Raw genomic sequence first — 26,908 nt, 5'->3', positions numbered from 1 at the left:
ATTGTCTTTGTTACATTCTTACTTGTAACCTCACGTTTGCATGTTTATTCCTTATTGTAACAGTAGCTGACCATAAAGTGTGAAACAATACCTGAACACACTTAGGGCCTCATTATGATGTCGATCGGAAAGCATTCTGACCGACTCCGTGTGGGAATTGGTTCCGACCAACTCGGGTGCGGCGAGTCCGACCAACTGATTACGATTTTTCCGAACACCATTCGTCAGACTCCCATTGACTTCAATGGGAGTTTGTTTTCAGACCGACAACACAGGCTCCCATTGAAAAATGGGGTGGTTGCGGAAAACCTTACACCCTGTTGCAGGCATCCCATGGTGCCTGCCACACTGGGAATGGTTGGAAAGAGGGTTCCCATGGGTACCCCCACGGGCCCCAACCAGAGGCCGCTGGGTGAAGGGGGGCCTGCAACAGGCCCCCAAAGACAGTTTCCGACAGCTGTTTAGTGTAGGACATACCGATTTGGAAAAGCTGTCCGAATCCGACATATTAATATGTCGGTCGGAAACGCGGTCCATAGACTTGTACGGTTCGACTCCGACGTACTCAGAGTCTCCAAATGCTGGTCGGACTGAGTTGGAAAGACCGAACGGTTACCTTCTATCATAATCGGTCGGTCGGAAATGTTTCCTAGTCGGTCAGAAACATGGGTTCTGACACGAGTTAGGAAAATCCGAATGCCGTTTGGAGACTTGCTGACCGACATCATACTGAGGCCCTCAGTTCCTGTTAGGCCTGTCAGCCTTAGGGTGGTCTTCTCCAAAACATTTTGCCTTACTCTTCCATATTATTCTGATCTTGTTTTTGTTGGCCTTAGCACTTTACCACTGCTAACCAGTGCAAACGTATATGTGCTAACTCCTTAGAACATGGTAACATTGGCTTGCCCAAAACTGTCATATTTAATTTTACTTTTAAGTCCCTAGTAAAGTAGTAGTACATGTATCAGAGCCTGTGAATTAAATGCTACTAGTAGACCTGCAGCACTTGTTGCGCTACCCACTTAAGTTGCCTTGTAAACCTGTCTCAAGCCTGCTATTGCAGCCTGTTGTACAGTTTTAAACTTCCATTTCGACCTCGCAAAATAAACATTTTGCCAGGCTCAAACCTGCCTTTTTAATGCATAATAGACACTCCTGGGATAGGTCCTAAACAGCCCACAGGGCAAGGTACAGTGTCTTTCAAAGTAGGGCATGTAATTTTAAAGTTTTACATGTCCTGGTAGTGAAAAACTCTCAAATTAAATTTTCACTACTGCAAGGCCTGCTTCTCCCATATGATAACATCGGAGTTACCTTATTACATTTAATACACTGTAAATTTCAAATGGAAACAGATAACCAGTTAAGATTTGGTGTCTTTGGAATTGTTGTGAAAAATCCTATTCAATGGTGAAGTCGGGTTTTTGGCTACAATTTTGAAAATGACACTTTTAGAAAGTTGGCATTTTCCTGCCTTAGCCATTAGTGCCTGCAGCCTGTCTCTGGGTTACATGACTGGGTACAGTTGGCATTTAGACTTTGTGTATTCCTCCTAGACAACCACACACAATAGAGGGCTTAGATTTGCCTGGATGGGCCATCAGTGGCAGGATGGGAGAGTAGGGATAGGCACAGACCCAGTTACACCTGAATAGGCTGTATCATACCTTCACAACAAGCACTGCATACACTCTGTAGTTAGTCTGGAGCAGGAAAGGTATGCACTTCAAAGGGAAACCTCTAGAGGCTTCTCCCACTTCAAAGGAGGCACCAGGTATGAATACTCAACCTCAGAAACCAATTTATCTGTACACTTCTGGACCTGTGGAATACTCTGCCAGGAAGAAGGGCTGCTGTGCTGCTGCAAGGACTGCCACTATGCTGAACCGATGCCCTGTAGGACTGCTGCCTGCTGCACTGACCTGCTGCCCTCTTCCCTGGGTGAGAAGGACAGGACCTGCAACCTGAATCCAGGACCAACAGAGTTACTCCAAAGGATAGTCTCTTGTAACCAGTACCTGGACTCTGCAACTGTGAGTTCTACCCTGTCAAGTGGTGCTACCCCAGTCCTGGACCCTTGTAAGTGGGACTAAAGCTCTCCAGAACCTACGCTGCATAATGCATCTCCGACCCGGACCTCACATCACCTCAGCTGCTTTTTCAGCAGGCCTAACTGGGTCCCTATAGCCAGCCCAAACTCCATGATGGTCGGCCTGAACTTGTGACTTTGTTCTGGTCCAGAGCTACCAGATCTCCACAGTTGGCGCTTTGTGCTTTTTGTCACCGTTATCACTAAGGGGCATATGTATCAAACGATTTTTTAATCGCAAACGCTGCGATTCGCAAAATAACAGCGTTTGCGATTAAAAAATCGGTAATCGGGATGTATGAGCCAAATCCCATCGCAAAATTAAGGAATTGCTAATTTAGCGATTTCTTAATTTTGCGTAAGCATTTAAGAAATCGCAAATTGCGATTTCTTAAATGATATGTAAAAAGCACCCAAATTGTGCGAATTATCCTTAAGAAATCGCAAATTACCACCAACTTCTAGTTGGTGGTAATTTGCGATTTCCTTTCACAATGCACTTTTTTGAATTTTACAAAGTGCCACGTGACGCTCATACATGCCCTTAGGGCATGTATGTGCGCAATATGCACACACACGCTCATTTCAGGGGTGCATCAGGGTGTCATCATGACACCCTTGCACCTTTGAAATTATTCTCAAATTGCGATTAGCAAATTGCGATTCGCTATTTGAGAATTACTTCCCATTCATTCCTATGGGTCTCCTGGCCCATAGAAATGAATGGGCAGGTATTCCTTAATTGCGATTTCGCAATTTGCTAATCGCAATTAAGGAATTTTAAGAAATCGCTAAAAGTTTGCAATTTGTTTAATACATCCCGTTTTGCAATTCTCAAATAGCGATTCTTTAAAAATCGCTATTTGAGAATCGCAAATGGTGATGTTGATACATATGCCCCCTAAACCTTTAAAATTGCATATCTCCAGTTCTACTGATTGGATTTTTGTTATTGTGGTCTTGTTTTAGTTATTAAAATGTACTCTATTTTGCTAATCTGGTGTGGGATTCTTTTAGTGTTTTTTTTTATTGTGTTACTGTTTGAAGTGTTGCACAAAAACCTCACACATTGCCTCTGAGTTAAGCCTGACAGTTCTGTGCCAAGCTACCAGAGATTGAGCACAGGTTAATCTGAGGTTTGCTTGTGACTTCAAATTGACAGGGATTGAGGTTGCTGCTGGAGTAAGGTATTACACCTCCCTGAACCAGTAACCCAATTTCTTACAGTTCCTGAATATGAGTTGCACAGGGCAGGGGAGCCAAAATTACCAAAGCTGGGTCACTAATTATGGTCAGTAACTGCATCGCTTTTGATTGTGACACTGGTTTCTGCTGTGCATAACTTCTCTCTAAGGGAGTTGTATTGTATGTGACACATGACGATGTATGCCCATCAAGGACGCTTGTGAAAGGAGCATATGGGCAAATATTCAGGCCGCTGTACTGCCTACCCGGTGTGTAAGGTAACTTGTGGTTCCTAATTTTTTTTTCCGTTTCGCGGCCCTAGTGGGCCAACATCTAATGCGATACCTGTGCAGTATTGAATTAAAAACACGTTAAAAAAAACTGCATCGCTGCACAATACAAATAGAGTTTCAGTCCCAGGAATGGGGAATAACCACACAAACCTGTAATTAATTACTGGGTCCTTTTACATATGATTCTTCTTGTTTTATGGGGCATTTCCACTAACTTTCATCACTTCTTCTGAGCAAATGGTATATGGAAGTGGGGGGAGGGAAATGCAGGTCATGTTATGGGGATCAGGAGGTTGTCACGAGTCAGGGTGTGCTCTGGGTTAGCTTGAAACAGTGCTACAAGCTCTCCTAGTAGGAGTGGGGGGGGGCAGGTTCTATCTCTGTTCACAGCACCTATCCCACATTGGATTTGACCAGGTTTGCTCTGCTCAATGGAATCAGGCCTAGTGTTGCTGCACCTGGTCGTGGGTGGGTGTGGGAACTCTGAGCTACTTGGAATCGCCCAAAGCAGTATCCACACCAGCAGGGACATAGCTATCAACATAAGCAGCGGGTGCAGCTGCCTCAGGATACAAGGGTGTTAAGGACCAAATGCTCTCAAATTATGTTTTTACTTTACTGTCCATTTATTTACCTAGCTAACACGAGAACTTGTAGCACCATCGCTTCGACACTACCCACCAGTGGGGATACATCTCTGGCCTTCTTGTCGCTGACCACTTACCACACAAACTTGAGCTACCCTATCAGTGAATTGTTAAGCTACTTTTTCATGTTTCAGCCTTTATGGTACTATCAACAGCCTCCTTCTAAGAATTATTTTCTTCTTTATGTCTACAAATCTTATTTCAGACAAGAATAAATTGAATAAATAGCAAGGGGCTCTCTCATGAGAACAATTTTGTGGTAGCGAAATTTTGCACAACAAAGTAAGCTTGAGCTTTGCACAGCAAACATCTGCCTAGATAACATGACCCAATAAATGTTGGTGCAGACACTTTCTAACATCCTTTTTTCCAGCCATACACTGAAACACCTGCTCGGGCTGCTAATGCCTTGTAGGTGCCAATGCATCTTGAAACTGGCTAGATTGTGCTCCTGCTGAAGCAAACATTCAACAAAGAAGATAAAAGAGAAAGTAATCGGAAACTAACTGTGAAAGGGGCTGAGAACTTCTAATTGAGCACAAGGAATACATTAGTACTTCTCAAAGCAGAATTTATATGGGAGTTTTCAACATAGTAAGTAAAGGCTAACTAAACGCTGCCAGGGTGAAGCTGCCGTATTCCTACACGGTGCTGGCGCGTCATCTCGGTGCTTGGGTTACTGAACCACAGGTGCCGAACTGGAATAGCTTCATTCCCTGAAGCAAAAGCTTTTGGGCATGTGAACCCAAAGCATTATTTGTAGAATATGTTTTTGGCTAAAACAAGGGATGCATTAAGCAACCTGTTTGTTTTTTATGAACCTTACATGATGCAGCCCTTCTGCATTGACCCTTCTATAATGCTCATTTAGCATGTTCAGGAAAGCAAATGAATCTGTTTTAAGCCAAAGTGGATAGTATAACAAAATGGAAAAATAATGGTAGATTTGTAACACTACACTTTAGGCACAAAAATATTAGAACATTTACTCCTTATAAACGTATTTTAACACCGGTTACCTGACTTACAAATAGTTCACTTAAGATTTGAGTTGAGCAGACACACATATGTAATCGGATAGTGATCATGTAGTGGCAGGAGCAACTTCTGCTGCCAAGGATAAGTACTTTTATCTGAGACTCTCATTGTGTGGGGAAGCAATTAACAGTTATTGTTGCCTGTAGCTGCGGGTAATAACATGGCACACTCATTGGAATATGGAGTGATGGGCTCCCAATAGCAGTGCTTGGATGCCACTCGTAAGTACCAACTCCCAAGTGCGGCTCTCTCAAAAGGCAACTCACACTTTTAGGAGGCAAGAAGTGGTCGTTAGCACAAGAGCCATGTTCATGCACTAATAGCATCATTGATTGCGGAACAGTCAATTACGCACCCTCGATGCCAGCTAGGCCCCACAGATTGCATGAGGGGTAATAACTAGAGTTATTGATGAACCCTTGATCAGTAATGCTACATTTATTTTAGGTCTTTTTTCTAGCTGAGAATTAAAATGCTACGTATGCAGTGCAAATCTTGCACACCTGTAATTGTTTTTGCAAAAGAAAAAAAAATCCAGGAATCCTTACATACATGGTGCTATCAAACTTGAACATGTTCAACCAAGTTGACCTGCCCTCCTGAAATACAGTCACATGGTAATCCTAATTTTGATCCGGGAGGGACGCTGTCAGCCGAATACATTTGAGGTGTGCGGGAGGGGCATTCACAATGAAGTATTCTTAATATTTTTTTTCTATGCTTCTTTAATTGAAAAATCCATCAGCCTACGTTTTGGGTATTTTACAAGAGTAAGTGGCTTAAAAGGCAATCTAAACGTAAGATTTCACATGGTAACATAAAGGAAAATTAGAAATGGAAAAACACGTGCACTTTTATTTTAGTGTACTGCCACTTTAAGAGTCTGCAGGCTCGATCGCAGATGAGTGGAGCGGTATTTGTTCTCAAATGGCAGCTTAGTGTATTTTAAACAGCTCTGCACACCGCCTTCTGCACTGAAAAGCGAAAAACTGCCCTGGCTGCACGAAGCCAGCAAGGAGCAAACTCCAAGCTATTGCGGCTCTACTGTGGTTTTCGTAACTGTGCAGGTTCAATGAGTTAATGTGATCACACAATGCGGGCCCTTAAGCAGGGAAGCGGGAAGAATATACATATATGCACTGCGCATGGGTCCTGAGATAGTCTTGAAGGTAGGGAAACATTCCCGAAAATTGAATAATGTGCTCTCGTGTATGGGACAGATGTGAGGGTAGTGTACTTAAGATTGAAAGGCATGTTCTAACGGATACATTGTGAGAGTATATTTACTACATGCCCGTCAACTGAGACACAGCATGAATTCAAGATGTAGGTCACAACATTAGTGGACTGCTGGTTCTTCCCCAACTTCCTCACTGCACAATACACAAAACAAATTGCTTTACATATTTTGCATGGAGCTTTCTCCTGTGAAACAATCTGATCACCTTGTTCCTCTCCAAACTGGTGAGCTTCTGGCCTTCCCCAAGCACACACCACACACATGACAATCTACATTTCTGTGAAGGAAAGGTTGCGAAAGTCAGCCATGCCTTTTTATGGTGCTGTTTGACTTTCGCGTATTAGCACTTCATATAACTCCATGAATTTATAATATAGACTCGCGATATTCTTGGAGTGAGTCTAGATACCACAGACAAGACCCATCTTCACTTATTTAATGTTTAGAATAGGCCGAGTAGATGTAACATTGATTCCCAGACTGTAGATACATTGAATAGTGCCCTTGATTGTGTAAAGCCACACGATTCAGTAATTGTATGTGATGACTTCAACTGTACATACGAGCCAATAAATGGCCTTGACGCAATAACGGGAGTAGGCTGTGGTCAGAGGTCTCCCCCAGCTAGAATTAGGCCCATCGGCACCATGCACTGGAGCTGCGATCCAGCTAACCCAGTTTACTTTAGAACATGATCTAAGGGCATGCAATGGAAGGGTGAATTACAACAAAGACGATAATCCTCCCCTATACACATTCAAGAGGGGAAGAGCTAAATCAAAGATGGATTATGTGATGCTTAGCATAAATAGTTGGCACAGGATCTCTGGCTTCAAGATAGATGTAAGAAAGGACAGCAATCATTGCACCCTTTGCCTAGAAATGACAGGGTGCTTCACTGAAGCACAGTTACCGAGCATAAATCCCTCATTATTGCAGCCTTCGATAGGGAACAACCGTAGAATGGTCAAATGGCCTCATATCAAAGATAACGTAGAGACCATGACCAACATCTACAAGGCATTTGCTGAGGTAGTAGGTAATATGTAGAACTTCATCTGGAACCTCAATAAAGGCAATACATCAATCTTAGGTGACGGCTCGAATGCCCCTTCTAACCCGAGCTACCAGAGGAAAACAGACACAAAATAATAACTGAATCCAAAAGCAACCCCTGGTATACCTTGGATTGCAATTAGGAAAATAAATCTTTAGTAGAGAAGCTAATGCATGGGAGTGTCCAGTCGATAAGGGGAGCTAGAGATAACTATAGGAAAACACTAGCTAATGCAAAAAGGAGTTAGGATGAAACAAATAGGAGTGATCTCCTCCATGCGGCAAAATCCATTAATACAGTAGTATTTTGGAGAATAGTAGCTCATGGAAGCAAGGATAAAGTGCTTCCACTGAGCATTATCTGGATTCTCCGACCTCGACTGAACACTTTACCAGTTTATATTCACACCCTAAGCTTCTTACTTATAAACATAATCGCTTTGCAAATATCACGGGACATGCAACTCATTTAAGCCTGGAAGAAACAACGCAGGTAATTGATACTATCAAGCAGGGAAAATCCCCAGGACTAGATACATTACCAGGGGATTTGTTCAAGCATGATAAAAAGGTGTGGGACCACAGGTTAACCTGGTCACTTATGATATAGCTGCAGGAGCACCAATCCCACCCTCATGGAAGGGGGCTGAAATAGTCCCTATTCACAAAAAACGGAAATAAGCAAAAACCAGGGAACTATAGACCCATCAGTTTAATTGATGTATTACCGAAAATATATGCCAGACAGCTTCTGAACAGATTAAACAGATGGATAGATGATAATAATATCCTAACACCGTACCAGGCTGGATTTAGAGCCTGTACGAACACGGTTGATCAAGTATTCAGCCTTCTGTGCATTTTGAGGACATATACTAGGATAAAGGGAGGGGGGGACACAGCTACATAGCATTCTTAGACTTAAGGGCAGTATTCAATCTTGTACCCAGAGGACCCTTGTGGGCCTTGTTAAAAAGCCAGCAAGTGCCCAAATATATTTTAAATCAATTAGTAAGGTTGCACCAGGACAATTACGTGAGAGTCTGCTGAGGCATGAATGGAGAGCTTACAGAACCGATCCCCATTGACAAAGAAGTGAGGCAGGGTGCGTGCTTGCACCCACCCTGCTTTCACTCTACATCAATGATGTGGTCAACTGCCTCAAAAAGTCTAAAACTTACTCCACGAAACGTCACGGAACCCCTATTCCTGCGCTACTATTCACACATGATACCATCTTGATTTTGCAGACGCCTAAGGGTCTCCGAAATTTAGTGGATGATTTTTAACATATACTGAAAGGTAAAAGGTTTAGAAATAAATATTGGAAAAACTAAATATATGGCCATAAAATCCCATAAGAACTTCAAGAGAAACATCAGGGTAGGTGAGAAAAAACTAGAACATGTATCAAATTCTGTGTACCAAGGTATTAAACTTGATTCAAGGCTGTCATAGAAACCACATACAAGTCATTCCACAATTGTCCTCACACAGGGTTCCAGGACTTTTTTAACCAATATAATTATTCTATGACCAAACTGATCACACCAGCCTTGGAGCTCTATAAATATAAAGCACAGGTTGCTGCCTTATATGGGTCTGAACTGTGGGGACTGGTAGTATTAAACAACTTGCATCCGGTGAGAATAAATTTATGAGAAGGATATTTGGAGTACCACTGGTGACACCACTTGCCCCTATGTTTCATGATCTAAATATAAAGCGGATAGAGCATAATGCAATTCTACACCCGCTGCTTTATTGGATTAGATTATGGACAATACCAGAGTTGGTAGAGTCTAGAAAGGGCATTAAGGAAATTTTAAAACTTGATAGCCACTCAACTTTCCAGTGGCTTAGACATGTTTAGAAATGGTTCAATGAGCGTGGCCTCCATTCCTACTGGATGGAACCACAATTATTGATGCAAAGTTCAAAGAAAAATCTCAAACAAACATTCTGGCAATATGTTTTGAATGCTCTTCATAGTAATTCCAACCTAGTTAGATTGACAACACAATTCCTTACTGTTAAGCCAAACCCACGTTATGAAGAGTTCCTTGATACCATCCAACCACACCCGGCAAGAATTCTGTACATGAAATTTCGGTAGGAAACTCTCCAAATCAAGGCCTACACTGCGAAATGGAAACCACACTGAAGATATTGCACACATTTTGTTCTTTTGAATGGCATTCAATAGGACAAGGAGGAAATGGATTTGCCCATTATGCAAAAGGCTAGGGTTTAGAAAGCACCAAGATATCCTTAGAGTAATGAAACATGATACAACGCCATATATAATTTTTAGTGTGTGTAAATATTTAATAGCAACAGGATTTGCATGTGGCAATATGGGGCTGAAATTGGGATGTTGGAATGAGTAATATATTTTTTCTTTTTTTTGCAGTGTACTGTTGATGAGGATTGTTTTAATGTAAATGTTGTACATAATTCATTATTTTAACTGAACAGAACAAAATAAAAATTGTGAATTTTATACATATGTACTTTTAATGGTTTTCAACCAAAACAAAAAGGTGTTTTTTTTCTCCATCAATTTTCAATATGGAACATACATAAGGATCTCCTTTGGTCCAGACCGCTGAACCAATCCTCTTCCAGAGCTCATGAAAAATACAACAGTCGCAATGGTTGTTCATAAGCAGGTCACATGGTCTACCATCAGAAGCATGTGGCAAAACAACAAAGGAAGAACTAAACCAACTGGGCCTTCCATCTGAAATCTACCCTTATATATTTATGGCAAATTTATGGTAACTTCATTTGGAGGTGATCTAAAAGAGAAGCCTACACAATGAGAAAATGTAAGTCAACAAATTATGATGGGGAGATTACAGGGTTAAAAACAATGATGCATCTATCACAGAAGAAAGGTTTTTGGGCGTGGAGGCAGTCATAAAATCAGATGTGATACACTAGTGCACAGATTAAACCAACTGATTCACTGAACCAACAGACGTCTTGCTTTCTTTACACAAACATATTTTTTGCTGTTGCTTTATATAGTGCGAACTTGGCCCACAGGTATAAGAGCACTCGCTTCACACGAGCACCAGATTACATTACACCAGGTCAGATTCTTTTTTTGTTTTTTATTTAGGCACCAGGAGATTAAGTGATCTACCCAGAATCACAGAATGATCAAATGGGAACCTAGTTCCCCAGTTCCAAAGTCGGAAGCTCGAGCTGTTAGGCCACATGTCCTCCTCATCTCGTCCCTGGAAGTCATCGCTAAATATGGTGGGCGGAGTATCCTGGGTATGACGGAGGTAATGTCCTCTGCCATCCTGACAGACAACTCCATGCATCAACCTCTGCATCAGGCCCTTAATGTGGTACTTTCTTGACATACTATAGCATAGAAGTTGAAAACAATTTCAAAGTTAAAGTTTACATCTACCAAACTATATTTTGTACCACTATGTTAATTGCATTAAAAAGTATGTGCAGGTAAAATACATATGAGTTCCACATGTGTTTGCACAACAAATGGGCAAGGCTGGGGTGTAAAATGCCTCCTTGATTAAAAATGAATCCCAATGTCTTTACAAATTAACCTATCATCCTTGCACATACACTAACTCGTTGTGGTTATTGACTAGCAGGTGAGGGCAGAGGGCTTTGAAATTACAACTTTTCCTTTGCTTCCGTGGTACCAGGTGAAATTATGAGGGTACCTCTTTAATATCTCATTCTTGAAATTTCAGACAACATAGTTCAGGGAAAAGGGACTTAAATCCTAAGCCGTCCTCCCTCTTTATAACTGATCTATACTTTGGACAATGGGCATGCAATGTGCGCATCTCCTGCAGACTTTAATGGGTGAATTGGCTTTTGTATTAACTTACCTCATATAACTGATGGCGTATTTTTATGCTCTAAAAGTGCATCAGCAAATGCCAATGTAAATCCGAACTTGCACGAGCAACACAGTGGAGGACGTCCCAGTGGCCTGCTTACAACAAACATATGCGTGTGTCCTTAGACTAAATGCTTTTTGTAGGGGGAGAGTTACTTAAAAAAACAGCAGTGATGTGGCAACTCAACAATGAAGGAGACAGACAAAAGAATTAAGGGCCAATCGACAGCTACTAGCAAAAGTTTTAAGTCTAGGCTATAACACGGACGCTAGCAACTAGACAACGTATTGAACACATTGCATTTCTTTGTCTTTACAGCTTCATCGTATGCTGTGCTGAACCCCCTTCAAGCGCCCTTAATACGTCACATGCTACGGTAATTTGTGGTTGATTCATGCATATGAAAGTAATCAACACTTCCATCTGGTGAGGCGTCTTCCATCAATAGGTCTTTGGAAATGTATTCCATAGCACATATGATGGCAACTGTATGTGCTGGCATTTGCATAGCGCAAACCTAACTACGGGGAGCAACTGCGTGCAGTGTGTGTTTAGAGAGGCTGGGAGATTATTAGAAATAATATACTTTCAATGGGGCTTTATACATTTGCCTTGCATAGTATGTCATATATACAATATTTTAGGTGCTGTATTTATTTATAATTTAGCGAAAATTGCATGCTTTTTATTGAAGTGTACAAGTGGAGTCACAATCCAAGTCTCCACGTCCCACGGTCAGTTACGTACCCACAAGACCACATCTCCACTCGCCAGGGACAGCATTTCCTTTCACCAAGGAGTTGGCCAGGGATCCTTACCGCCCCATGGATACAACTGCACCAACGCAGGAAAATAACAAGAAGGTGGGTCACTGATGTTTCGTAACAACAGCTGAAGTTAAATGCCCTTTGACACACATCCCACATCCTTCTACAAATCAGCTCTTTGAGAACAAAACACTGCAAAGCCTGCTATCATTAGTGGGAGAGCAGCACAACTCAATCAACACAACCAAATACAAAACATGTTTTTACATTCCGAACAAAATTAACAGAATGTGTATGAAACAAACAGGATTCAAGGACAAGTTCATGCTGCTGACATTTTTATCCGCGTGATAATAGCTCTGCCTCTCTGTGGTGGCATGTACAGAAGAAGTTACCAGGGATCTGAGAATATAATCGAACAATCACTGAAGGGTCAACAGGGGGTCCAAAAAGGGACCTTGAGTCAGTATGATGAACGCGTAATCAGTGGTTTTCGGTGGCAAGATGAGAAACATGGCTGTGATCAACAAAAGCTACATCCTCCTCTGCGGATGAAATAGTTTTATTAATAATGCAGTGAAGACGCTCCAAGTACAATTGGGAAATACATGAATACTAAATCCGGATACGTGGAATATGCTTATATTTATTAGATTATTTTTAGCAAGCTTCTGAGAAGGCACTTGTATAATTTGCTGTAACCATATTATTTTGAGCTAGGTAGAAACATTCAGTTGCATATATATATTAGTCAGAGTTCCTCCAGGCTACGCTGCTAGAATGTCCCACTCTATGGTCACACTACTATGCCCTTGCTTCACAAATGAAGTGATTATACAGTTACACTCATGCCCGAGTTGAGGGAACTAGTAAGGATGCTACAACACTCCAGGCGAGGAGGAAACTGTCCAGTCCTAGAATTTGAGTTGACAACCTACTGTACTCTGGGAGTTTTTCCTTGGCTGGCTTCAATTGGAACAGCGCACATGGCACACCTAGAAAGTGAAGGACTGAAAGTGTGGTTTTGCGCCGACGTGAAATTAGGAGGCAGCCCAAAATGGAACTCTTTGTAGAAGATGAGTGATATGCCAAAAAAGAGAAGACTCTGGCACACTACAACTAGTACAAAGTGGTGCTCGACGCTGTCACTGAAACAGGTATGCAGCAGTTAACATAGTCACAAAGAATCAAAATATTAAAACCCCTGCTCTGATGTTTCCGATGGTTAACCTGTACATGGTTCCAAAATAACAACTCTAGAAATGAGTCCAGGTTCACAACAGATACCAGGCTAAGAAATAGCACACGAGTGATGTGCCACTTGCAGTACAGACCTATGGGCCAGATGCATTGTTATATTGGTCGCAAAAACTGGTCACAATTTGTGATCACTAATTTTGCGACCAGCATTGAATTTTGAAAACCAATCTATGTTCTAATAGGTCGGTTCAATAAAACTCAGGTGGAGGGGGCAAGGGGGGTTGCAATCCCATCTACCTACTTTATATTCATTAGGTAGGTTGCAAATTGCTACTCGGCCTGTGTAAATTACGGTTGCAAAACAATATTACACCAGATACCGAATCGCAATTTGGATGGAATGCCCACAACAACCCCCTACCAAATTTCAAGTCTGTATCCACTTCCGAACCCATTATGAGAGACGGTAAAGCTTTGCAGATTCCCAAAATGGGTTTAGAACTTGCCAAAACTATTATTAGCAATCACAAGTGCTCTGAGTTTGCAAATCAGAGTGCTTGGAACCATTAAAAAGACTTGCACATCTGGCCCTTTGTCCTAACATACTTTGAGTCACATAACTATGCCCACACATTGGCAGAGGGCAAAGTGCCCCTCACAGATGATTGGCACTAGCATCAAAGAGCCACTATTTACAAAGTCACTGAAATACATTTTCATCACTAAGGTCAGGGGAGAAATGCACCTCTGTGCTCCACTGCTCCTGGCTTACCACAGCAGCGCAGTGCATGGAGCTTGCAATACGACCAGTGGACGTTTCTGTCCCGTCTCCACTATGTGATTTCTCTGTGCCAGCCTACACCAGTCAGGCCTACTTGGTGGTTGTGTGGCAGGCCAAACCTTGTTAGGTTCCTTTGTGAACAAGCATTGGCATAGCCAATAGGTCTCGCTTTTGGGACCTTATAAGTATTTAGTTATGCAGCACAATATCCTTGGTGCAACAACATCAACACTTATAAGGTCCCAAAGGCGAGGCCTATTGGCTATGCCAATGCTTGTTGGCTCATGTAACTTCCTAGAAACAGCCTAATGCGAGGAGGGTGGGGAGGTGGTGGAGTAAGAAGAAGCAGCGATCTTCTCAGTGGGGGGTTTGTAGTGCAACTAAGGAGAGACTGCCCTGGAGCCATTGCACAGCCTTATCTGTTTTAACCCCTTCAGTGCCCGCCCCTTTCCCCGCCCTGTGCCGGCCGTTGTATTAGCGGGCGGGGTCTATGACGAGCTGGACTCGTCATGGGCACAGCGCCACCGCGGCCCATGACGAGTCCAGCTCGTCATGGGCACTGAAGGGGTTAACAAGTCTGCAGACTAGGGACATGTGTCCACAAGTAATAAAAAGGTAGTCGTAAAAACATCCTAAAGGAGGATAGCAAAAACAAGCACCAAATGGCAATTTATTTCAAAGAGGATATGAGTTTAAGCAAAGGCAGTAGCTTTTGTAAAGGCAATTCTTTTATTACAAAAAGTTTACAAACTGTGAGCCAGCCGCTTTATTTTTTTAGATGATACGTAGCGGAAAATAGAAGTTAATATAGTGAGGTGCCCGAGCAAAATGCATTTGCTTGTTGCTACAAACAAAACCTAAACGGCACTTCAAATATATACTTGTATATATTAATAATGTCCTTACATATATTAAATGGTTCTCCCAGCCGTATTAAAGGAAAGCTAAACAGCCACTGAGGGCATTGCCAGAAAGGGCATACCATATTGCCAGACCGTCATTATTGACAGCGCTATGGTGCGCCATTGGACACATGGCGCTGGTCTGTGCAGGAGAAAAGACGGGAAACACAATGCCTTATACAATACTTTCCAAAGCTCGGAGGGGAGGGTGCGGGGTCTGTTGCTGGCTACAGAGGAGCGGGGGTTGGGGCACATCTTGCCTGCATCAGCCTCTGCTATGCTGTGAGGTGCCAGACACATGCACTGGAGTCCGCAAAAGCGCAGGAGGCAGGGGAGGGAAAGAAGAGATGCTTTGTGGCTTTTTATTATTATATAGTTAGAAGAAGGCCCAAAAAACGTCCAGGCATCTCCTAGATTGGCCCAACCCCTTTTCCTTCCTGCACAGCTGGGCTTGCTCTTGCTAGATGGCATCTTGCAAAGCGGAAAAGGCCTTTGGAATGGCTTTACAACAGTGCAACGCACGTGGCCTACCTATCCCATGAGACCTACCCAGAGACCTGGTCCCTGAGCCTGGCTGTCCAGACAGCGCCTTTGATATGAAGAGGTGGGCGCTATAGATTGTAGCTCAATCCAATGTAAACAGAAGGATATGGTGGGCGAGACATTATTAGGGAGACTCCCTGCAGAGCAAAAGCACACCCTCTACATGGCAGAAATGAAACAAACTGGGAGTCATTTCCTGCTCAGACCCATGTTTCTCGAAGTTGCTATCAAGACAGACATTCCTTTTTACATATGTACAAACCATGAAAACTGCTTATGTTATAAAAAAAAATTAAGCACGGATAAGGCAGGAGAAAAGACGGGGAACAGAATGCCTTATACAAAAGATTGCAGTGTCTGTATTACAAACTCGCGCATGCTGTAAAACGACAAAACAAAACAAGCAGGAAGTGTGATAAGGGAGGGGGTGGCAAATGTGTGCACTTTCGCGGGCGCTTTGATGCGAAATGTACACGCAGGCTGCCAAATGGTGCGCGCGCCCGGCGCACATGCACTGTAGTTGGGGGCATGGAAAGCACTCGTTTGCACTTCCAAATCCCCGTTTTCTATAGCTCTCGCCAGAGCAGCGCTAAAGCGCTGGCTCAGGCGAGACCTAAAAAGGGATGCAGCAAGATGTGAACCAGCCGCACTCCTTGACATGCATCTGAGCTCACATTTTGCATCAGCGTTTGGTTTGTGCATCCACGCTGGACACAATACGCACAGTTATGCACTATCTGTAATAGCACAGTATGAGAAAATATTTTTGGGAGAATATATTATAGGCCAGACCTTGTGCTGTGCAAAAAGTGCTTTTCTTCAAGTTGTAGGGAAAGTTGCCACATGTGGATGAAAAATGGTTCGGCATTCATTGTCTTGGAAATTAAATATCCCAGTGACAGACGATTAAAGTGGGGAAGGACCCTGTTGCAATGCATTTTCTGTTGTCTTGGGGCTTTAAATGTTCTTTAAAGGAAGCCTTTCGCTTAACATAGAGCTCTTTTATGTGTAAGCTAGACAAGTCACCAGATTCTTTTTCCCACATAGTGGAAATTATAACTTTAAGGCTGGCGTTATTACCATACCAAACATGGCAGTGACATGAAGGGGCGGGCGGTTCACTTTCCATCTGTTCCTCCATGTGTTTACTTTACCACACTGCTGTAACCTCAGTGTATATTCTAAGAATAAACATGTGAATTTAAAGGCACGTGTATGTCAGGTCACTGTGTTGTTCACGTCAGTGCTGTTTGAAAGCTGGTAACTATCTGTCCCCGTCTTTTTTTTTTTTAAATGTGAACGGGCATAATTACACTATCTTTCATGAGGCTGAAAGGCACTCTACCGCGACTCCACCGCCGCTGCAATATTATCCCTTTTCTTTTGAGCACTGGTAGTTGCCTAATTGTGTTGTGCGGATTACACTGTTTTTTTCCATTTGAGAGTTTAAACCAACCATGTAATTTAAAGCATGTATCGCAAAATGTGGAACAAAAAGACAACTTTGCTTAAATTACTACCTCTGCACCCGTCGGCACCTTGCTTTTTTTTTTTTTAACCAAAAACGATAATTACTTCACCTCCTCTACAAGCTGCGGGGGCTTCCAGAACATTCTTTGTCGGTTTGTCTGCTTTACAAACTGCTGGGAGTCGTGGTTTGATGCTACCCGTATGCCAGCCATCACGGAGACTGCCAGACGTAAACTGCACAGCCGGTGTAATCACCCGGGGCAAATAACACGTCTTGTGTGACAGACTTAAAGCATGTGGAAACAGGACTGAGCACGTCACTTCACAGCTCCTTGCAAATGAATCAGGGCACGGACGCTCCGGAGGAAGAGCGCGCACCTCCCTCCAACGCACACACATTGTACCCCCACCAGCCCGCCCGTTATCTGTGTGATGATTTGTCCGCACATGTCCAATCTCCAAAAACATTTTTTCTCACAGCAATTTAGAAGTAAAACAGACAGACAGGCAAGCGTTATTGGCTTCACAAAAACAACTGCATGCCTCGCTGACACCGGAAACTATAACAACACTAACATTTTCAAAAGTCTCTTGGCCTGGAATTCCTATTTTTCACCTCACAACTGCTTCAGTTATGCTTCAACCACGCACAAGGCCGTGACCCCGGCACGACACGTTACGGAACCCACGTGGCCTCACAACACCGCGTTGTACCTTTCTCGCGCCCGGCGCTCGGCGCGCGGCGGTGCAGCACAGGGCCGAGAAGCTCTTCGGTGTTTTCTTCTCCTCGCCTGGATCTTTCGTCTCCATTCCAGAGCTCGCGCGGCGCTTTAGTTTGGTAAACAGAGTTCATGCCGGTGTTGCAACCCTGCCATGCTCTTCCGCCGCACACAGAGGGGCTGTACCTGGCAAGTTCCTAAACACGAGGTGGCAGGATACCAACGTGTGTGTCTTATCTCAGACCAATACTGGTTTGTCAAGGGTGTGTGTGAGCGGGTGGGTGTGGCTTAGGTGGCATTCGGGGCTCGGGCCAGCCAAGAAGAACAAATCTCTTCTTACCATAAAAGACCTGAGCTTAGCAGGGAGCGTTTGTTAAGCTCTGTTTAAACGTGCAGCATGAGTCGAAGACAAGTACAAAAGAATACAACGAGCAGAAAAATATTTGTCATGCTCAACACTTTCAGTGTTAAACCTCTGCGAATTACAATGATTTGCAAAGAGAGTCTCGCCCTAACTTCCCATTGAAATGAACCAGACTGAAATTGTGTAAAGAGGGACAAACAAGCCAATATTAACCTTGTTTTTCAAACACTACTTTTTTCTTCGGTTAAGCATTCCATGAAAGTGCATGTTTTTTCCAGCTCTATCCCTTGTGTGATTCTCTCCCCATGCACTCTATGTAGTTCTGTCATCTGTGAATATATGTCGTTACTACGGATTCCGTTGCAACGCATGCCTTTACCACGCATGCGTTACAACGGAATGTGTTTTCCACGCTTTGCCGTTTCCTCGTTTTTACCTTTACTCCGCTTTTTCTTTTTTTTTGGGGGGGGGGGGGGGGGGAGACCCCCCCAAGCCCCCTTACTTCTTTTTTTTTTCCTTTTTCCGCAGGTCTCCGCCGACACTGAAAACGGACTGATGCTTTTTTTCGGATTAGGATGACGTTGTTCCGTGATGACGTTGCTTGCGTGGTGGAGATGGTCGTTGAAGCATTACGCGTTGTTTAGACGTTTACGAGGTAAGTGTATAGTTGTAAACGAAATGCGTAGAAAATGCTTCGTGGTAAAGGCTGTTTCCCGTCATCTGTCTGCTTCTCCCCGCTTCCCTTCATGTTGCGCTCACCATCAACTACTTCCTCCATTGCATTCTCACTGCTGGGCTTCTCCCCAATCTGCTCCAAGTTGCTCTATCGCTAGTTGCTTCTAGTTCCCCCAAGTCCTCAGTGTTGCTTCCCACCACCAGCCCTCCTTCTCTCTCACCTGTCACTTCTCCTCCCAATCCCTGCCCTCCGTATTGCTTTCCCCATCGGCACCCTCTCTCACCCGTTGCTTCTCCTCCCAAACCCGCTCTAAGTGTTGCTTCTCCCAACCGCTCCCTCCTTCTCTCTTGCTCATTGCTTCTCATCCTGTCCCCGCCTTCCATGTTGCTTCCGCCCCCCACACTCTTTCCCACCACGAGGGCCCTTCATGTTGATTCACTCCACCCTGGCCCGCTGTGTTGCTCCCCACACCACCCGTGCTTGGAAAAAAAATCCCTTTTGCACTACTTATTATTTTTTCATTTACTGATCCAGCTTAGTAAATACAAAAAAACTCACTTTGTTATGTAAGCACCACTTGTGTGTTATGTGCACCTACAACCTGATGCAACCACTGTGTCATAGAGCCTTTTTTCTTTGTATGTTTTCTTAAGCGATGCTGCACAGCATTAGCAAAACCAATAGGTTCCAAAGGTGAGAACTATTGGCTTTGTGAAATGCTTGTTTGGGGATTCAGACTTTTTTTTTACATCATCAGAAATTGACCCAGAGCAAAAGGGAGAAAGCCAGAAAAGGAAGAAAGAAGGAGAAAGACAAAGCTAGGAAAACAGTAACAAAAAGGGAAACAGCAAGGATGAAAAAGAACCTAGAGTATAGTCTTTTAGCAGGCAACGCCAATAGAGTGACTGGATTCTATAGCCATGGTTTCAAGTTGAATCGCATAAAGACAAATGTGTTTGTCATTAAAGTACCCAATTTTTGTCTTTTTACATTTCTAGTGCAAGGCTTTTGAGCCAACAGGCATTTTGCTCTGAGCAAGTTTACCTATGCTATTTCAAGCATGAGGTTGAGTGTGTTCTGTGATGCGGTCATCGTTCCGTAATGAATCTTTACAAAACTGGCCACAGAAGAATGAACACAGTGACCAAGAGGCTCTCTATACCCGGATATTGATAGGGTATATGTAGTAGTTCTGCGATTTGTGTATAGAACACTGATACTCAGCTAATTTAATAGAAACCTGGTCAGGATTAGGTCTGAGCAATGCTTAATTTGGGTCACTGAATGCAGGTGTGGGCAACTGTTCTATTTTTTTTTTTTAGGAAACGGATTTATTTTTCATTATTAAGCTTTGACCTAGAGCAAGAGAGAGAAAGACAGAAAAGTTGGAAAAAGCAGGAGAATAAAGATAAGAAAACAGTGACAAAATAAGAAAACGGGGATGAAAAAGAACAAGCAAGGGTGAGGTAAAGACAGGGTGAGTGTATGGCAGTGGGATCAAGTGAGATCAGGTGGAATTAATACTAGGCAGCATTGGTATGTCTGCAGAATCTCACTCCTTAGTCAACTTTTCATTGCCCCTCTGGAAATAGATGGTACCTTTATGTTCTTCGTAGTTTTTATTACTGTAACTATGTATGTATGTATGTATGTATGTATGTATGTGCGGTCTTATATAGCGCTCAAATTACCCTTGGGCATCTCGGCGCTTGCATTGGGAACCCGTCCTGGTTTTTCCTGTGAGATAACCCATACTGGGCATCCCCAAGGTGAAAGCCAGGCATCCCACCGCGGGGGGCCGTTGTGGAGATTAAGCAAGCTTGTTGCCCAGAGCTGCATAGTGTGAACTCGTGCTTAGAGTAGGCACCGAAGCGAGAATTATCGAGTCCGCGGACAATTGGGCTCCAGACCCTGCCGCGTCGGGAATCGAACCCTGGTCCCAGGTCTGACCTCTGCTTCAGGGTATGCCGCCTCTAACCAGTGAGCTACACTTCTCCACCTAGGCTTCTTTTAATTTGATTTTATTGTAAGGAAATCAAAATATATTCAGCGCTTTCCTGTAATCTGGTACCATATATTTGCAAGCTGTAAACCAATAAACTAATTCAGATTGACGTCAGTAGTAAAGACACATCCTTCAAACAATACATCAGCAGTAATTGTATGATTGATGCCACTGTACAGCTGCAGGTCCTCACCAATTTAAAAAAGACACTGATGGCATTGCATGCATATTTTGAAGCACACTGCACTATTTGCAGATCCAAATGCTGCCACCTTGGGAATCAGGGTCCCATTATACCGGAGGCTACCAGTACACATTATTCCTTCAGAACATTACAACATAAAAGAAAAGCAATCTAGAATAGAACACCCACACAGGATGAGGAGTCCATGCACCGAACAATCTTCCTCTTTTAAATGCTGCTCCTCGCTCAGTTCAGTACTTCTTTATCTTAACAAGCTTTTCATATTGTTGTTGCTCTTAAATTGGTTTGTTTGACATTACTTTGGTTTCCAATCTATGGAAACATCATCCTGTTTATTCCCAGTCACTTTGGTGTCTATATTCCCAGTAGTTTTGGTGTTACATAAAATAGCATTGAGCATTAATGAGCCTTTTACAAAGCACAATGTGTAACATGCACAACAAAGATTTGTATTTGATGTATACAGCTCATTGGCCTGCAACTTTTGCTGCAGAGATTTGTGTGTTACCTGCGGGTCATAAGTTATAAGTCTTGTAATATAGCACACTGAGTTATGAACCAGCATGAAAGAGCTGCATGCAAACTATAAGGCTTAGAAGTTGAAACAAACAGTTTTTTCCTTAATCTTTCTATATTCTAAGGTTGCTAAAATGGTTACTTTAGGTGGTAATAAGTACTTAGTAAGTGCTAAAGAAATGGTTATTTGTGTAAATACTCATACAGACAGATATATGTGACCTTCCTATAGCAAATGCATATCTCTTAAATAAAAAGCTTGGAAAACCCCAAAACTTGCGTTCAAATCATCGCTTCCAGCTATCCCAGCAAGCAGCTAATCATCCCGCAGCATCGCAGGCGACATCCTGCAACTTTGTTTCACTAGGGGATTGATGCCACGGTTACTTACCGGTAATCTTCATTACTCCGAGTAAAGTCTTCCTCGCCTCATGACTAACAAACTGAGCTTCAGCTCCAAACCAGAACCCTCTAAAGCTAAAAAGGTCAGCCTCCCATCCCTTCCCAATATGGCCGACCCAATCCACCCTTGACCTCTATAAGAGGCGGGCCGACCCTACCATTCAGCCTGGAATACCAAGCATAAACATGAAGCCGAAAGCCAAAAGGGAGGGAGGGATGGGAACTCATGAGGCGAGGAAGACTTTACTCGGAGTAATGAAGATTACCGGTAAGTAACCAGGGCATTACCTCCTCGTAAGTCTTCCTCGCCACATGACTAACAAAGTGAGCACATACCAAAGCCAAGCGGCTTCATGGAACCACAAGAAACCAACGGACCAGAAGGAGATGCCAAAGAAACAAGGCAAACTCAAAAACACAGACGAGCGGAAGAACCACCCAAGAGAGAGGCAACCACGAGCAGGAAGAACCAGCCCATGAAAAGACACCAGAGGGGCCGAAACCCCTGACCCCCGAGTCATGAAGGACCGCCAGAAGCCAGCCCAAAAACCACCGACAGAAGGCGGACTAAGAAGGCACGGGACGAAACCGACCAGAGCCTCAAGGAACAACAAACCAGCCAGAGAACAGAAAACGGTAAGCCGGCCCAAACATACCAAGACCGTCCGGTGGACAGCCAACAGCGAGAAGGAAGCAGAAGCCCAGACTTCGGAACCGAAGAAACAGAGGGCATCCACACCACAGTGACACAACAAGAAGCCACAGCAGCAAGAGACACAGTCCGACCGAAGCCCATCTATACCGCACGGTGGACCATCAACAGCAAGAGAGTCGAACCACCCCCAATCCAATGACCGGAGGGGGAGAAGGAAACAAAACCCACCACGCCTGGTGGCAACCGAGGGCCGATGCAGAGGAACCAGACGAACCAACCCAGCCGCAAGAACGGATGGAGGTGCAGCAAGGAAACCAGTACCCCACCGAACAACAAAAATGAAGATCACCCAAACCCCACCAGCAAGGAGAGACAGGCTCAACACGGACCACAGATGCCCAAAGGATTCCCGGAAAGGAGCACAACAGCAATGAAAGAGCCCAGGCAGGTGCAAGGCAAAACATCAAAACGACCCGTCCACCAAGGGCACCCAACCGACCAACAGCGGAAAGCCCACAAGGCTGCCCATGGAGGCCAAAGAGTGGAAAAGGGACCAGGGCCAAGGCCAAGCCCCAAACAGGAAGGCGAACGCCCACCAGGGGACCACATGCACAAGAAAACATAATGAACCTGGAAGGAAGGGGAATGTAGGACAAACAAGCGAGACAGCCCAGCGCAGGGGCCAAGCAAACCATTCCCGCAATGTTCCACAAGCAGCAAATGAGCCGCAGAGGCGAGCACCCAGGTGGCTAATTATACAACCAACAACCAGGACTGGCCCAGCCGAACAATGGAGATCCGACAGGAACCTGAGTGAACATGGAGGCAAGGCCACAGGCAGCAACACACCAAAGGTGAGAAGGACAGAAGAGTCGGGTGGAACGAGCCTGAGCAATGTCAACACCCCCTGGGATCAAACCCGAGCCAGCAGGCCCCAGTACCCCAAAACCAGGGACAAAGAAGAAGAGGATACAATCCGCACAGGGAGCGCCGGGCCCCGACCGGGAAAGAGAACTGGGAAAACCAGCACCACCGGACAATCACAAGTACTGTTTGAACAAAAATCCCCAAGGGATACATAAAAAGCCATGGCAGGATATGAAACCCTAGAACCGAGTGAGCCTGAGCCCACAGAGGCACAACATGGACCACTGAGCAAAATCTCCCAGGTCCACCATCCGCAGGAGCAGAAACAATCGAGAAGCACCCAGGCGAGCCCAACCAACAGGACAAATGTCCCGGCCAGGCCAACAAGCCCAGAACCCACGGAAGCAAAGGGACCATAGGAAGCGCAAAGCCGGGAGCCCGGATGAGAAGGCAGAAAAAAGCCAGCACCGGGGACACAAACCGAAAGAAAGTGACCGAGGCAAGGGCAGCACCACCCTGCCGAAAAACCAAAAGGGGCAAACCCCGCAAACCCCCCGGAGAATGAGGCAGGGTACAAACCGCCCAGGAGAGCAACAAGGAGCCTCCGCGGGGCAGGGGCAAACCCCAAATAAGCCAAGGAACGGTAAACAGAAGGCAGACGAGCAAGCGGCGATTGGGGAGGGGGTGGCCCAGTATTTTCGAGAGAACGCTGGTTCTGCTTCCTCATTGGCTGTGGAGTGGGACGCGTTTAAAGTGGTAGTGAGGGGACTATGCATTGCTCACAAGATTGGGGTCCGAAAAGTTCTTCTTCAGGACATAGAGACTGCGGATCAACGACTGCGCGAATTAGAGCGTGCTCGCCCAGAACACCCAGAGGGACAGGGAGAGGTGCTGGATGCCAGGGAGGCAGTGGAGGTGGGGGTTGAGAAGTTGAGGTGTTATGATTATAAGAAGTATTTGGTGCATGCCCACGCAGAGCATGATAAATCTGGTACGTTGTTGGCCTGGCTTGCAAACCCCTTACGACAGGCGACCCCTATATTGGCGATAGACGATCCAATCGAGGGGGTGTGTTACACCCAACAGGGCATTAATCGCCTTTTTGCTGGATACTATGAGGAACTGTACTCCAGTAGAGTGGACTTAGACGAGGGCCGATTGGGGGAATTCTTAGCTGGGGGGGACCTTCCGACCCTTGACAGAGCGGAAGCGGAACTGTTGGGTCATGAGGTCAAGCTGGGGGAAGTGCGGGGTGCAATTAAACACATGGCGCGGAGAAAGACGCCAGGGGTGGATGGTTTACCGATCGAGTTTTATGCGACTTATGTCGAGTTGCTGGCCCCTAGGTTGGTGACCCTTTACAATGAGGCTGGGCCGACTCCCTGCCACGACGCGTGAGGCGCTTATAACCCCGTTATTGAAGCCTGGGAGGGCTGCCTCTGATGTAACTGCCTACCGGCCGCTGTCTATGCTTACCACCGATTATAAGATATTGAGCCGAATTTTGGCCTCTCGTCTCTTACCGTACATGACCCGGCTGGTCTATGCGGACCAGGCGGGGTTTATACCCAAGCGAACTACGGCTGGTAATGTCCGACGACTGATTCGTGTTTTGGAGGCCGATACATACGCATCGCGCGATGCTGCCATATTTTCGGTTGATATAGAAAAGGCCTTTGATAGTCTGGAGTGGCCCTATCTATTCCAGGTTCTGCGTGCTTTTGGGCTGGGGGAGCGGTTTGTGGCTTGGTCAGCATTGTTGTATAAGGATACTACGGCCCAAACTAAGTCAGGGGGTTTAATATCCCCTCCCTGTGCGGTGGGTAGGGGGACGCGACAGGGGTGTCCTCTATCCCCGCTATTGTTTGCATTGGCCATAGAGCCGCTGGCGGCCCAGGCCCGAACGGGGAGTTGGTTTAGGGGACTTTCGGTACATGGCGAAACCCATTATATAGCTCTTTACGCGGATGATCTCCTCCTGTTCTTAGCTGATACTAAGGGGGGGTTGAAGGGAGCCAAACGCCTGCTTCAATGTGTCGAAGAACTGGCGGGACTAAAAGTGAATTGGACAAAATCAGGGCTTCTCCCCACTTCCAAGACAGCTGAGGGTCCTCGCAGTACGGAGGGAGTACGGTGGGACTACACCTGTATGTCCTATCTGGGGACACGTATTTACCACGATTAAAAAGATCTGGTGGAGGGGAACATCGGTAGGGCGATACGAGGTCTCCAGGGCAGTATGGATTTTTGGAAGGCGTTGCCGTTGTCCCTGACGGGGAGAGTGGCGCTCCTCAAGATGGTGGCACTCCCCAGGTTGCTATATTATTTTCGGACGCTTCCGGTGTGGGTCCCTGCGGCGATATTTAAGAGACTTCAGCAGATGATAACGGGGTTCCTATGGCTTGCTGGCAGACGCAGGGTAGCTTTGCATACGTTGATGAGATCACGGGGGGACGGAGGGTTAGCAGTCCTGGACTTGGAGACCTACTATTTAGCTGCTCAGTTACAGTGGTTGACCCAGGCGGTGGCTAGAGAATTTCGGGGGGTAGGGGACAACCCGAGGGGGCGGATTTCCGCATGCCTACTGTCTAGGATTGTCCTGCAACAGCCGATGCGCCTTGGGGGTGTCCCTAGCGATGTACGGACCTTCAGGTTGTGTTGGAATAGGAGTCAACAGATGGCGCGGATCACGCGTCCGTATGCGCCAGAGATTCCGTTGTTAATGTGTCAGCAGTTGCCCCATGGGGGCAACTGGTCGGCACTTGCGAGGTGGAATGATTCTGGATTGACGACTGTGGGAGATCTATATGAAGACAATGCACTGTTGCCCTATGAGACACTCCGTGACCGGTTCGATCTCCCTCGCGGGGATTATCTGCTGCATGCGGCGTTGGTGTCGGCTATTCAGCGTCGGTGGAGAGGAGGGTTGTTTGAGCCTGGAACATCCATGGCTTGCCAATATGTGGTACTGGCGGCTGGCACCATTAAAGCTGTCACGTGTTTATATCGGCGGATGACCTGCGAAAAGTTAGCCTCCCTTATTAGGTTGAAGCAGCAATGGGAGGAGGATATTGAGTGCGACATACCTGACAAAATATGGGTTGAGTTGTTGGGGAGGCCCTCGAAATGTTCCAGAAACGCCCGATTCCAACAGATCCAACTTTTTATATTGCACAGGGCTTACCTTACTCCTGTTAAAATTCAACTGTATTTCCACACGCTTACGGCGATCTGTCCTAGGTGCCATGTAGAGGGGGCCGACTTTCGTCACATGCTGTGGAGCTGCCCTCGGATCGGGGCCTATTGGCGGGAAGTATGGTCCTTACTATGCGAAGTTACGGACAGGGAGATTGAATTTGGTATAGCTCCTTGCTTGCTACACTGGTTTCCCCACACCTCGA

At 45.1% G+C, this 26,908-nt stretch overlaps 1 protein-coding gene across 13 annotated transcripts in view; it reads right to left on the bottom strand.

The window, feature by feature from the left end:
• KIAA1217 (KIAA1217 ortholog) overlaps window positions 1–26,908 on the bottom strand; it is a 1,240,780-nt gene that overhangs the window by 691,028 nt on the left and 522,844 nt on the right. Inside the window, exon 1 of one of the 13 annotated variants that reach the window (XM_085631679.1) lies at window positions 17,813–18,026. The exons of 11 other annotated variants lie outside the window; for them this stretch is intronic. In XM_085631679.1, coding sequence (XP_085487805.1) covers window positions 17,813–17,908 — 96 coding nt within the window. In that variant the 5' untranslated portion in view covers window positions 17,909–18,026. Of the gene's footprint in view, window positions 1–17,812; window positions 18,027–26,908 lie in introns of those variants that run through there. One more of the 13 variants, XM_085631680.1, reaches the window with a different exon arrangement.

Source organism: Triturus cristatus, chromosome 10, assembly GCF_964204655.1.
Source record: "Triturus cristatus chromosome 10, aTriCri1.1, whole genome shotgun sequence".
In the NCBI taxonomy this organism is placed as follows: domain Eukaryota; kingdom Metazoa; phylum Chordata; class Amphibia; order Caudata; family Salamandridae; genus Triturus; species Triturus cristatus.
The sequence above is the reverse complement of the archived record's forward strand: the minus strand, read 5'-3'. Positions and strand labels throughout refer to the sequence as shown.